The sequence below is a fragment of the Manis pentadactyla genome, chromosome 5 (assembly GCF_030020395.1).
Source record: "Manis pentadactyla isolate mManPen7 chromosome 5, mManPen7.hap1, whole genome shotgun sequence".
NCBI classification, from domain to species: Eukaryota; Metazoa; Chordata; class Mammalia; order Pholidota; family Manidae; genus Manis; species Manis pentadactyla.
The window spans coordinates 10,984,715-10,999,671 of NC_080023.1; the positions used below are offsets into that span (position 1 = coordinate 10,984,715).

General features: G+C 41.0%; 1 protein-coding gene across 9 annotated transcripts in view; it reads left to right on the forward strand.

The window, feature by feature from the left end:
- Nucleotides 1-299: 299 nt before the first annotated feature.
- CPEB2 (cytoplasmic polyadenylation element binding protein 2) overlaps nt 300-14,957 on the forward strand; it is a 63,229-nt gene continuing 48,571 nt past the window's right edge. For 3 of the 9 annotated variants that reach the window (XM_036921093.2, XM_036921094.2, XM_057502110.1), the window contains exons 1-4: nt 300-2,054; nt 4,525-4,806; nt 5,548-5,637; nt 13,458-13,548. In XM_036921093.2, the coding sequence (XP_036776988.2) occupies nt 450-2,054; nt 4,525-4,806; nt 5,548-5,637; nt 13,458-13,548 (2,068 nt within the window). In that variant the 5' untranslated portion in view covers nt 300-449. The other 6 variants (XM_036921095.2, XM_036921096.2, XM_057502111.1 and 3 more) reach the window with 4 other exon arrangements.

Consider the following 14,957-nt stretch of genomic DNA (forward strand, 5'->3'; position numbering starts at 1 on the left):
CCCTTTTCCCTGGGTGCGGGAGGGGCCCCAGGAGCCGCGCCGCTCGGCCCCGCGCTCCCCCGCCCTCCCCGGAGTCCGCGGGCGCCTCTGGACGAGCCTGCCTGTCAATGAGGGGCGGGGCGGAGGGGGCGCGGCGGCCTCGCGTCCGCGCGTGCCGGGACGCACCGCGGGGGGCGGTGCGATTGTGAGGTGGCGCTGACGTACGTTCCGGGGTTCTTAAGCGGCGAGGGCGGCGGCGGCTGCGGAGGCGCCCGAGCGGGTCTCGGGAGGCGACGGGGACGGCCGCGGGGGCCGGCGGGGCTGAAGTGGGTGCCCCTGGCTCAATCACGGTGTCCCGCTCTCACTGACTCCCCCTCCTTTCACCACGGCCGCGCCGGCCCAGATCCGGCGGCTTCCTAGGCGGGGCAGCGGACGGAGCGCGTCTCCTCCCGCTGCCGCCAGCCTGATAAATGAGGGACTTCGGGTTTGGGGTGCTGCAGACCGCCCCGCTCCGAAGCAGCAGCCCCGGGCCCCTGTTCAGCGGCGGGACGTACCGTCCCTACGCCTCGGGACCCACCGCGACCGCCGCCCCGCTGCCCTCCGCCACGCCCTTCGGCCCGCTCTCGCCGCCGCCGTTGCCTGTCACCGGCTTCTCGGAGGCCGCCTCCCCTTTCTCCATCCCCCTCAGCTGCGGCGGCGCAGGCAGCTCGGCCGCCGCCGCTTCCTCTTCCTCCCCGTTCCTGGCGCATCAGCAGACCATGCAGGATGAGCTGCTGCTGGGGCTGACACAGCAGCCGGCGCGGCCGCTCTCGGGGGCGGCGGCCGCGGAGAAACTCCCCAACCAGAACCCCGGCGGCGGCACGAACGCGGGTGTGACCCACCTCCTCCCCTCCCAGGACTTCAAACCGAGTCTGCACCACCCCTCCTCCTCCTCCGCCTCCTGCTGCTGCCGCACCTCCTCCCCGCAGGACTTCAGTGAGCCGCAGCAGCAGCAGCAGCTGAGCAGCCAGAAGAGGAAAGAGTTCAGCCCGCCCCACCTTTCCCACCCTCCGGACTCGAAGCCGCCGCCGCTCCACTGCCCCGGCCGGTTCAGCTCGCCGCCGCCCGGCCCGCTCCTCCAGCGCCAGCAACAGCAGCCGTTCAGCCTCCCGCACTCGCAGCACCACCCGTCGCAGGAGTTCGCCCCGCGGCAGCGCCCGGACGACCTGCCCCCGCTCCCGCAGCTCCAGCCTTCGCCGCCCGCAGCCCCGCGGCGCCGCCACGGAGGCGCGGGCAGCCCTCGCAAGACCGCGGGCGAGGGCAGCGCCGCCGAGCCCCCCAATGCGGGCTTGGCCCCCTCGACGCCGCCGGTGAACGCGCCGGGCTCCATGGAGTCCCCCAACCACCCACTGCTCAACAGTCCCAGTAACCTCCTGCCTGGCGGGGCGCTCGGCGCGGGCGCCTTCAGCAGCCTGCAGAGCCCGGACCTTCCGCACCCGGGCGGCGGCGGCGGCGGGGGCGGGGGGCCCCCCGGAGGCGGAGGGGGAGGCAGCTCCGCGTCGCCGCCGCCGTTGCCCGGCTTCGGCACCCCCTGGTCGGTGCAGACCGCGTCGCCGCCGCCCCAGCCGCAGCCGCCGCCTCCGCCCCAACAGCAACCGCCTCCGCCCCAGCAGCCACCGCAGCCGCAGCCGCCGCAGCCCGGCTCGTCGGCCGCCACCCCGGGCGGCGGCGGCGGCTCGCTCAACGCCATGCCGCCGCCCAGCCCCGATTCAGAGAACGGCTTCTACCCGGGGCTGCCGTCGTCCATGAACCCGGCCTTCTTCCCGAGCTTCTCGCCCGTGTCCCCGCACAGCTGCGCGGGGCTCAGCGTGCCGGCGGGCGGCGGCGGCGGCGGCGGCTTCGGAGGCCCCTTCTCGGCGACCGCCGTGCCCCCGCCGCCGCCCGCCATGAATTTACCTCAGCAGCAGCCCCCGCCGCCCGCGGCGCCGCAGCAGCCGCAGAGCCGGAGGTCGCCCGTCAGCCCGCAGCTCCAGCAGCAGCACCAGGCGGCAGCCGCCGCCTTTCTGCAACAGAGGAACTCCTACAACCACCACCAGGTACGGCGGGCGGCGCCCGGCTGCGCCGCGGGGCCGGAGCGGCCGCGGGCGGGGGCTGCCGGAGACCGGACTCGGCCCCGGGCGGCCCCGGAAGCAGCGACGCGGGCCACTCGGCCCGGTGAGAGCCGGACTGGGAGGGCGGAGAGCGGTGAAGGGACTCGGGTCACCAGCGCCCGGAAGGGCGGACGGCAGTGGCCACCGTGGGCTGCGGGGCTCCGGAGGAGGGTTTGCGCTGGAAGCCGCTCCGGCCGGGCGCCCCCTCGAACGACCCGGCGAGGCGGTGGGCCCTGGGGCCGGCGGAATTGCGCCGGGGGCGCGGGCGGCTGGCGGGCGCGTCGTCTCTCCCGGGCCCGGTCGGCGCGGCCCGGGACCCTCGCGCCTGGGAGACGCGGAGAGGACGGGCGGGGGCCGGCGGGCTCGGGCGGCGGCGTGGGCGAGCGGCCGTGGGAAGCGAACTTGAGGAGTAGGAAAATGATTACCGGAGACGGTGCGTTTGAGGGCCCGTGACTTTTTCCGGTCGTCCAATGAGGAGCAGGCCGAGGGGCTTTTTTTCTTTCGAGTCTCCTCGTTCCTAACTGGCCAACGAGCCGTGTAGCCGGTGAAACGGCCGCCGGCCCGACGACCTACCCGCCGCGCGGCTGCGCCCGGCCGGCCGAGGGCCCGGCGTCGGGAGAGGAGCGGCCCCGGCCCCGCGGCGCCCGCGACCCGCCTGCCTGCGTGGGCTCAGTCCTCTGAGCTGTCAGACGCTTTCCAGAGGAACTGGTCACGGCGCACTCGGTTCAAACTGAGGTGCCCCAAGATTGTGTTTAGAGTCTGTGCTTGTTAACATTTCGGTAATACTTGGTGGGTTTTAAAGCAAAACTAAACTTGAATCTGGGATTGTGTGTTGCTTTGAAGAGGAAGGCTTTTACATTTTTGGTGGCCCTAACCTTAAGTTTCCCTTGAATTGTGGGGTGTTCGTAATCAAAGCAGGTCATGAAATTCTGGAATAACGCCGGGCAGTTGTTTTTTTTTTTTTTTTTTATTCATCCGGGTCCTTTCTGATTCAAGATCGTTTTGTTATCCTCGCAATGCGATGTTTGAGTGACTGCTGGGTTGGCTAATTGACGTTGAAAAAGTGTTCTGTTGTTCTTCTGTAACGTAGTTAGCATTTAGTATACTGATCATTTTGTTTAAGGCCGTTGGCGTGAGTAACGATTGAGAGAGAAGCAAAACTGGACTTTAAACCAGTACTTGCTTATTTACTCGTAGAACTTTTTACATTGACCAGTTCAAGTCTTAAGGGTTAACCTTTTTAAAGGTGAATATTATCTAAATTAACCAAAGTAACAGTTGGCAGTTTACATTAATAAGGAGTAACAGTTACCAGTTCTTGTTGAATCACTGGTTTCTTACTGAGAAAGGGGTATGTGTCCTATAACGATTGAAAATAAGGAATTTTGAAGTGATCTACTTTTCCACGATTTACATAATCTTGAGCAGCTATCTTCGTATACATGTCAGGGTCTTCATTTTTTAACTGGAAACTTGCCACAGAAAATTACTTACAGATATTTTAGTATTCTTAAGGCCATGCTATAGAACATTAAAACTCCATATACCATGATCCATATTTGACTTTAATCTGCTTTTTGTCAAAAGATGGGTCTCAGTGCGGTGTAAGAGATCACACAGCTGTCATACGGAATTTTAGATCACTGGAAGAGAAATTTGAATACTGTGTCAGAGAGGAAAGTAAGGCCTTCAAGAACGGAATGGTTTTGTCCCTGGTTCCTTAGCTTTGTTTTTGAACTATGTAGAGGGAAAATGGTAGTATATATTCATGATTATATTGGCATTTAATTTTTTAAAAATAGGTATTATGGATCAGAGGCTTTTTAAAATTTTCTTTATAAGAAGCAGGTGTAATTTTAAGAGTGCTTAACATTAACCTAACTGATTTATAGCAACTGCACGGTCCACACTTCATTAAGCTAAACATTAGCCCAGAATTACTAAAGTACATGCTTATTGATGTATGGTTGCTAGCAATTAATACTTTTCAAAAACCTGCAGTTACAGCTCCTTGGTGGATTTTCCATTGTAATGACTTAACTTTTCTTGCCATAAATTCTAGCTTGGAATATAATTTATTTTTGAAAATTAATTTAATACACTTGCATTATTAAGATATCTCCCAGAATAATCAAATCATCTAGTTGCTTATCTTCAGGATATCTCAGTGGATCCACCTATGGGTAGTAACATCAGATAATTGCTTAACAGTTCATGGATAATTAAGTGAAATAAAAGCAAAAACACTTCAAAAGAAAGATCTGGAGCATATTACTTTTTGTAAACTAGTTAAGATATAACCTGTTGCCTTAAAATGTTTCATTTTTTAAAGATAGTCTTAGTTCAGGCCTAATTTTGAAGTTGAATTATGAACTCTTTAAATGCCTATAATTTTAAATAGATGTGTTTTCCCCAGCCTCTTCTGAAACAATCTCCTTGGAGCAACCATCAGAGCAGTGGCTGGGGTACTGGAAGTATGTCATGGGGAGCAATGCATGGCAGAGATCATCGTAGAACTGGAAACATGGGAATTCCAGGAACTATGAACCAGATATCTCCATTGAAGAAACCGTTTTCTGGTAATGTCATAGCACCACCGAAATTTACTCGCTCTACTCCATCACTGACTCCAAAATCTTGGATTGAAGATAATGTGTTCAGAACAGACAACAATAGTAATACACTCTTACCCTTACAGGTAAGAATGGTTTGTAAATGGCCTTATTTCTAATGTTAAACTTTCAAAATAGGAAATTGGGTGGTGGTTGACTAGTAGTTATGGTACTATTAATGGATTATAAACAAAGTCCTAGTTTTTAAGCATATAATTTAATTATCAAAGGTTAAAATACCTGTAAGGAGAAAACTGAGACTGTGAAAAGTTGTCTAAACACACAACAGAAAATAAGCTTCATAAAATGTAGAATAACCTGCTGTATTTCTTACTTGAAGCTTTTAATTGGCAGCTCTGTAAGAATGCTTTATTAATCTTTAATAGGCCACCAAAATATATGGCTCCTCCAATATAGCTAACCTACAATATTCAGTAATTGTGCATAGATTTGACAATGATCAGCTGTACGTACATTAGACTATACTTAGTACAGCTATGATTACAGGAAAACAATATTAGGGCTTTTTACATCGAATTAAAATTTGTCTTCACTGGTTCAGTGATTTTTTTCCCCTAAATGTGGCCTAATAATTATGATTAGACATTTTTTTCCAGGCCTTTTAATATTTTGTTAATACTATAGATTAATAAAGTTCCCTTATTGTTATTTAAAATGAGATTTTTTTCCCTAGACTCTTTATAGGAAGGAACAAAGATAAAAAAGGAAAGAACTTTGATTGTTTTTTGTTTTCTTCCTTTTTTTTTGCGGGTGGGTGTGGGGAAGAGAACTGCATATTTCTGATGAAAACTTCTATGCTATTGAAGGTGAGATCTAGTTTGCAGTTACCAGCTTGGGGCTCAGATTCTCTCCAAGATAGTTGGTGCACTGCAGCCGGAACATCCAGAATAGACCAGGTAGGCTGCACAGTGTATATTTTTCAGGATTTTGGCTAGGAGTTTAGTATTTATATTATGAGTAGGATTTATTATTTTCCAATTACACCTATTTAAGCATATGTCGGAGAGCATTTAAGCAATTTATTTTTAAAGGGTCACTTGACCTAAACTATTAGTATATAAAATGCTTCATTTTCAAATTTAAAAGTAACTCATAATCATTTTGTATTTCCAAAACATAATAAATTTTTGGAAAAAATTATATACCCAACAGCACCTGACTTTAAACATCAGTCAAACTGAACAGATTTAGCCTCTTTTGAGAATTATTTGGCATTAGGTACAAAATCATGTTTTCCTAGCATCCAATTTTATATTTCATTAATGTTTTACAGAATATTTTTGTCATGAAATCTGTATTTGTCTCAAGATAGATTTCTAAAACCCTATCTTCAGTTTTTCACCTTTCTAAAAAGCTTTATGGCATAATATTTCTTTATTCTGTATTTTGGCCCTGCCCTTGTATTAACTATCTCCCAGATAATTGGTTTCCTGTGGAAAAACCCTGAGTCAAAAAGCTGGAAGTCAGTCTTCCTCAGATTACTTTCAAGCTCTTTGCTGTTACAAAATGTTATTTCTTAGTCTACAGACTAAAATTGCACACTGGGTACCAGGTGAGGAGAGTTATTATGGGACAGATAGAAAACTGAATCCTTGCATATGAGAATTCTTTCTTACAGAGCCCAAGTTTTGAATAAGCACAGATTTGACAACGTGGGAGTCTGATGCATGGAGCTGTGGTACCCTTAGCTAAGGCCGTTCCTTAATTAATTTATCAACATGCGGTGATTTCACAAGGACTATGTAGATTAACAATACATTGTAAATAGCATTATAATCTGGAGGGTTAGCAGTAACTTCAGTATCAACCATTAGCATTTACTTTAGGCAAATCCTACCTATTTACCAAAGTAGTCCTGCCAGATACCACTTAGAAATAGCTATCTCATATGATTTGCGATTTATTGTCCTGTTAATGTAAGTTACTTATCAATCTGTTTCTGCTCTCATCTCCACTCTGGCTCTGTTAGGCCATATTAGTGACATTTTTATGGTAGCACTTCTGTGTTGTTCAAATTGAATACATAAATGCTTAGGATAGGGTATATTAGAAAAGGAAAATTATGATAATTATTTTGAAGGTAACAAAGGGACATGTCTTTAGAGAGGAAAGGACATAATGCTTTGAAGAGCATGTACAGGCAAAAGCAAGAAGATAAATGTATGAGAATGATAGGTATCTGTGGAGAAGAAAGAGGACAGATTCACTGCATAAAGGACCCATGAGGGCAAGGGGTAGATGCTGAGAAATTAGGTTATTGAGATGGTTTCAGTTGGTGAAATGCTAGAAAATGCAAGGACATGTTGCAAAGATGAATGTTAACACTGGACTCTCCAAAGATGCTATATAGGATGAAGGGCTCCAGGCCCTACTGAGTCTTCATCAAAGTCACTCTGCTCTTAGCTATTTTATAACCTAGGATTTTAGGTAATTCATTTTAGGGAAAAGGATTTTGTTCTTGAAGGTAGTATTTTTTATAAACTGCTAAGATACTGGCATTCCCTATGGATTCTTGAGCCAGAGGTGTAATGTGATGAGGTTTAAGACAATGGTAAAGAAAATCTAATGGCAAGTGAACCGAACTAGAAGGAAAGAAGGTCTGAAATCTGAATCTTCTTCCTCTTCTCACAATCTTTAATGACATTGGATGACACAGTTTATGAGCGTTTATCTCTTTGAGTCATAGTTTCCTTATTTATAAAATGAGGACCTTGAACTAGAATCATGATGGCCTTTTGAGCTCTTACACTTTCTGTGATCTATTTTGCCATTTCTTTTCTTCCGTGCCCCTCACCTTTTATTTTTATAATACAAGGGTCTTGCTTTCCTGGGGGAAAGGGATGGGCATTGATCCCAGGTAGTGAAGGTGCAGTGTGTGAACTCCCAACTAGTCTTAAGGCAATATTATTGTCTCTTTTGAGTACCCTAAGGTTACTTATTATACAAAATTTGTTCTGTGTTTCTATCTTTCCATAAAAGGTTGAGGTATTTGAAGTTGAGGTTCTTAAAAATACAGCAGCAGCTACAAACTGCAATTGGTATTTTAAATTGTTAGGAAGTTCCTATTTTGCAGGGTTAAAATTATGGAAAATACTTAAGCACTTAGATATCTGAGGAGATTATTTTCATTTCTGATCTTTTTTCATCATCTGCAGCATTTTAATACTAATAAACTGTAGTTAGCAAATATGCTGTTTTAAAACTTTTAACCTTTTTTTTTTTACTTTAGTCTCAAATTGATGATGCCTAAATATGCTACATTGTAGAACTGAAGTCTTAATTCTTATACCTGGATACTTTAGTCTTTACCTATACCAAGAGCTGGATATATAATTGAATTCAGTAAATGGGAAAGATACAGTTTCGTAAAACTTTTTTTTTTCAGTAGTATATAAAATTTTTCAGATTGACATTTCCTTATTTTAAAAACTTACTTTAATGGAGAATCTTCAAATTTAAAGCTCTTAAAAACAAATTAAGTTGTGCACATTTTTTACTTTAAAATGAGTATAGCTATCTCTATTAAGTTTTTAAGGTTAAGAATTACTTTCTTTAAAATAGTATTAACTAGTTACCCTTGTAAGAAGCATACTCAAAGTATAAATTCTAAATTACCTTAAAATTGAATTGTCAATTAGATATTAAGGTTACGGTATGTTTATTCATTAAGATATTAAGGTTACAGCATATGTTGTCATTAATACTTGAATATTTTAAATAAAATAAATATACTAGTAGCTTAGGGTTATTACAAGTTTATATATGACTCATCTGTCATATATAAAACATAACATAAATTACTGTCATATATTGCACAAACAACCTTCAATTAATCGAGGTATTTTCCACCAATCATTAATACCCAGGCTACTATGATAATGTGGTAAATGATAATTTAGGGATCTCTTTTAGAAGAAATACAGTATTTGCACTTTTTATTCACTTACAGAAAATGTATATAGTAGTAGACCAAGTTCAGTTTTCCATATAATAAATCCTTAAATTGTGGCTCTTAAATTAGATGAGCATCAGAGACATTGGTAGTCATCAAATGGCTAACACTGAAAATGAGAAAATGTGCTTTTATACCTGCTTAGGTAATAGGTACTTTCTTTTTTTGTTTCCTATCTTATGTGCAGCTTTTTAAATTATACTTGATTACTTGACATTCTTATACCAAATATTTTGTTACTTGCCTATCCATTTATCTTAACCAGTGTAAGTACCAGTGACCATTTTGGACCTTAAATTAAAAAAAAATTTTTTTCAGAATCACTGTATAGCATTTTGTTGAGGATCATAATACTAAAGGAAGGTCAAAGAAATGTATGTTCATTGTGTATGTGATAGTGTTCTCATTACACTTGGGATATATGAGGGAAGTACTGTTCTTTGCCTCTGAGAAGGTAAAAGACCAGTTGAATAAATACAGGTTACCTGTGTGGAACAACTAGAGAATGATATGACAGCATGAGATGTGAGTGCTACATCTGCTGCTAATTTTATACAGTGCAGTAGTGGAGTGTCATCAGGGATGTATAATCAGTATTTACTTAAAGTTGAGATGGTATTAGTACAACTTTGCTGTTTTAAAGAAAAATGGGAGAACTAAATACAAAAAATACACAAGAAAAGCTGATCTTTCTACTTAGGCAGAAGAATGTATGTTCAAACGTCTAGTATGTCTTTAAATATGACAATACAGTGTTTTTCTGTGATTCATTTCCTTTTTCTTTGGGAGAAATACTTCATTGTCAAGAGGAAGGAGTTCTACTTGATGACTTCTTTTGAAATAGAACAGGGTTTTGAGTCTAACAAGGCAAAAATGTAACATCCCATTACAAAGTTTCCTCTTAATTAAGTTTGACTTCCTTTTGTGGTACTATTTTAATGTTGTTCATCTCCTTAGTTATTTTTCAGCATTTATAATTTTTTTCCAGGTTATTTTTTTTAAGATAAGGTTACTTCTTTCTGTGTTTTTCAATCTTTCTAGGACTTTATTGCCATTTCTATCTGTAAGTCTTTGTGGCAATGTCTCGGTTTAAAAAAAGATAAAATATTAGAATATAAGAGATTATAGTTTTTCCATCAATGTGTTTTTAATTTTTGCATGTTCCTTGTGGGATTCTGTAGTCTCAGTTTCTGAAAGTCCATTTAGTTGATTCTCAGCCAGATAGTTTTAATATTTAAAATAGATTGCAATAAAATTTTCCTGATAGAGATTCTTACTTTTGTGAAATAGCTCAGCTGTTTTCAAATAGCCATGTAGTAACAAATGTAAGTTACATTACTTTGATTTTCCGTATTAATTTATGCTAATCAGTTTTGGCGTGTTTATGGTAACCTTAATATAGTTTCAGGATTTCCATTTCATTTTTATTTAAGCCAGTGGTAGTTTGAATGAACACAAATTACTATCCTTATTTCAGAAAAATGTATAAGTGTTTTATAATCAGATTTATTTCTGTTGTTTTTTTACAAGTCGTATTTTAATCCCCACACTGTACTTAAATGGAATTATCTGTATTTTTTTAACATGCTCCTATAGGTTTCATTAAATCCAGAAAGTAGTTTTGAAATATCATTAGCTCTTTGCTTGCTGAAGGCTATTTTGTGTTGGTACTTTAAAAATCATGTGGGATGCAGTTGATACTTACCAAAGTAGACTTAGCTAATACTTTTAAAATAGCCTTGGTATTTTCTTTGCTAAGTAGGAGTTTGTTTCATGATGAAAGACTTGATATGCAAAGGAAAATAGGGGACCTTATAAGTGGGCATCTATGATTCAGGAACTAAAGCTATAAAGCTTTTTGAATAACATTTGTCAGAGTTTATTGTGTAGTGGTCACTGATAGCTATTGAATAGCTTGCTTATGTATTTTCCCTTCATACCTTAAGTATTGCCCATGGCCTACTGACAGTGTATATAGAATTACTTCATAATTTTACTGTGCTGTAAAGCAAGATCACACTCCTTGAAATGGAGGAAAAGGGTAGCCAAAAAAAAAAGAAAAGGAAAAAGAAAATATTGTGTGGGAAATATCGTTGGGTTGATGCTAATAGTCACCACTAATTAAGTTCGTAAATTGACTAAAGATTCTTTCTGTTCAGTAAACATCAGTTTGAGAAGATAACCCTGAAGTATAACACATTTTCTTTGCAAGAATTCAAGGTCAATAGAATATAAAGTATTTATAATATACTCTTAGAATATATATGATATAGCATACCTTCTGAGATTCTTTTTGCTTAATTGTATGCCATAACAGTTTACATTTTTAAATTCTACTTTAAATACATTTGGAACTTTGAATATAAGAGCACTTAATCTTCTATTGTGTGGTCAGAAATTCAGGTTGGCAGCAAGGCATATTAATATCTGGTATTTGTCTAGTTTAGTCAGTTAACATTTAAGTACCTATTCCATGGAGGATTCTGAGAAATTTTTATAGTCTTTTATAATTACCATTTTAAAAGTACAGAGTTTGCCCTCAGAGTTCAACTTAAACATTTTCACAGTTTTTATTGTAGAGATAAAGTACTATTCATTCAACAGACCTTTGAGAGCTAGCTAGCTATGTTCTATAATTAGAAGGTCCCTACTCCTAAAAGGGAAGTGTAGTGGCAGAGGCAGGGAAGTCAACAAAATGGTTATGAACAAAGCATAGTGGAAGCACAGAAGACAGAAATATTTGGATAGATTGCTAAAATTCCATGTCATTTTTGCCGAAGGACCATGCTCTTCTCTAGTCTAGCTTTATTTCATTTATTATATAGTACTATGAGTCTTTTGCTCTTATTTCTATTATTTTTAAAGTGGACATTGGGCATCATCTAGCCCAATATGATTATCTTCTAGAAGATGGAAGAGAGTCTAAAGATGTTTAGTAACTTACTCAAGATCAAGAAGCTCAGAGCTTCTTAAAGTAATCTCCACACCAGCAGTATCACCTGGGAACTTACTGGAAATACAGATTCTTAGGGGCAACTACAAACCATTTGAATTAGGCTCTGTTGATGGGTCTCAGCAATCTGCATGTTTTACAAGCTTTCCAGATGATTCTGAAGCAAGCTTCAGTTTGAGAACCACCATTAAAGCCCAGTTATTCTCTGTGAGTGAATTCCCTGTTCTAATGAACCCTGGAACTGATGTGTGTGTTATATCCCAGGAGTTTTTAAGAACAAATAAGTAAAGGACACCAGTATAGCTAATTGATGATAAAGCTGGAATAAGAGCCTCTGGTCTTGCATTCTTTCCATCTTTCAGTGTTACTTTTCGTACTTTTAAATTCCTTGAAAGCAACTTGTTTAGTCTAAAATACTGATTCTGGCCTCCTAGCTTTCAATATCTCACAACCCTAATTTAAACATCAAGTAGAGTAAATAAATCAACATATTCCCAGGAAAGCTTCTTATGTTTTTCTTCAGCTTTCTAAAAAGGCTGATTCTGAATTTTCTCTGGATTTTGGACTCCTTTGGGAAAATGATGAAAGCCATAAACCTCTTCCTCAGAAAAGAATTACATGTACATGCACATACTATCTAATCTCAGATTTTTTGGTCCTTCTAGAAGCTCATGGACCCAGGTTAAGAAGTTCCTAATTTTGATTTTTGTGGAGACAGTTTTTCCCCACTTTTATGATGACTTGCTTTTTGTGATAATCATTTTTGGAGAGTTAAAAATGGCCTGTCTTACCTCTCCCACATGTACACACACTTGCACAAGTATACGTATAAGCACACTTAAATAGGTGGAGGTTACAATGACATACCTTGGGAAAAGACTCCTTGGTGATTTGGAGGCACTAGCCAGAGATTGCTGTAATAGTTTGCTATATACATTTGTTCGAATACATTGTATGTTGAGAAGAATATACAGTATACATTTCATGAGTGTTACAGAATCAGATTCCTTCTCGTAAGCAAGCTGAGAGATTTAACATTCAGCAAACAAGACTTCCAGCTACACAGAAGACTTGTTCTGAGACTTGATGAGGTAGGAAACTTCAAAAGATAGAATGCTTTCACCCTCTCTTCTCTGACCTACCTTTTTTGCTGGGGGTGTTGAGGGGAGGCAAGTTTAGAAATGCAGAGACCAATATGTGAGGATTTTAGAGATCAAGATTTGAATATAAACATTTTATATGTTAGTCTATTTTTCTGATATTAGTGGTTTATGCTTTTGATTTTTGCTATATAAGATGTTTGTGCACTTATTATTATGAAATACTGACTACTAAAGTCAAATAACATACAATGTTTGAGAGATGTTTAAAGTATGGTGCAATTATGGAATTGAGTACTTTCCCAAAAGTATTTGGTTTTCAAGTGTCAGTGTCTTCCTAGGTATGTGAGAAAACTTTCAAAGTTAAATAACAGCTAAAGATGCTTTCTGTGTTAGAACATTTCAAAAATCTTCATTAGTTGAGAATGATAACAAAAATTATTTTGCTGTGTTGCATTGATACTGCCAATGAAATAAGATTACTTTTGATGTCTGATTTTGGAGATAAATGTATAAAATGTATTGTCTTCCAATACAAGAAATACTGTAGCTCATGAGATCCTTAGTTATTGGTATTGTCTTAGGATGCAATCTGAATAGTAATATTAATCAGATGTCCTATTTTATGTATGCAGATTTAGATAATACATTTATCATCACTTTAAAAATTGCATGTATCATATTGAGTTTTTTCTTTTTTTTCTCTTCTAGGATCGAAGTAGAATGTATGACAGTTTGAATATGCACTCTTTGGAAAATTCCCTTATTGATATTATGAGAGCAGAGCATGATCCTCTTAAGGGTAGGTGACTTCTATAAATATATATATTTTTTTTTTCTGCTTATCTTAACCATTTTTTATGTTGCAGCCGAACACTAAATAGCACCTATGTCATCTATAAATTCTATTACAAGTTTGTTAATAAGAACCTTTGTTTTTGTGAAATGTCATACTTTTTACTTTGTAGCTTATTTGGATTTATGCTGATTTATACAGAGAGAAATGTAAAGCCATGTCTGTTATTTAAGAAAAAACCACACTGTTAAGAGACACTCCACAGTTCACTATAGGATGAAGAATAGAACTAAAAGTATATAGTATATTCACTTTTCTAGAATTCTGTCAAACACAAAATTTTTAAAAAATCCTTGGAATACTTGCATTCACAATTTGAATTGATTTCAACCTAGAATTATCCTAGATTAACTTCCCTATTTTTCTGCTACTGTTGTATCATAGGACTTTGAAAGAGGATATTTTGTAGTAGCTTCTGTGAGGAAAAAGAATCAACCCCACTGATCTTACAATATCAGTCTTGTTATTAACTGTGCCTAAAGAAATTTTAACAGACATGTTTTCATTTGTCTGTACACTGCATGTAACTAATTATTTTACATTTCTTTATACATCTCTTTGCCTTTTTTATTAATGTTGAAAATTTGGTGAACTACGTGAACTTAAGTAATAAGAGATATGTTATTATTGCTGCATAGTAAATTATTCCAAAAGTTAGAAGCTTAGGATAACAAACATTACATCACACAGTTTCTATGGGTCAGAAATTCAGGAGCAGCTTAACTCTTTGGTTCTGGCTCAGGATTTCTCTTTGAATCAAATCTGTGTGTTATTTTCTAATCTTTCTATGTTTTTAATTCTATAAAGCCAACTAAGAACTCCCTCACAAAATTTAGACTAAAAACTCTGGAACTTCAGGGTTGGCAGCAAAGTTGTGGCTCAGTGCTGAGTTGGCAGTATGTGCTAATCATCACCTAAAATTTTTGTCCCATTTCTGGATTTAGTTTGTAAAGGAGTTTCTTGTCTTTCTAATTCCATTATTGTTGAGGAACTTAAGAAGCTCAGGAGCTCATTAATGATTGTTGCTAATGTGGCAGCAGTAATTCTCCTCACAAACTAATATAGACAGTTACAGATTAGTTACAAACTAACAAAGACAGTTTGCTTCTAAACAAAATCCAGACGTTTTTTGAGTATCTGTAGGTTGGGGTCTTGCTCTTTTTCACTGTTATCCTGACAGTTGCAGTGGCATTTGTGTTTTGGATCTGCTGTTTAAGAAGAGAATTCAGCAGCTTTTGATTACAAAAAATTCCTTCTGTTTATTTCCTTGGCTTATCTAGAAAGAAAACTCTTAGAAATTCTAATGCAAGACAAGGTCAACATTAATTGGTAGCAATAGATAAGTAAAATTTTTT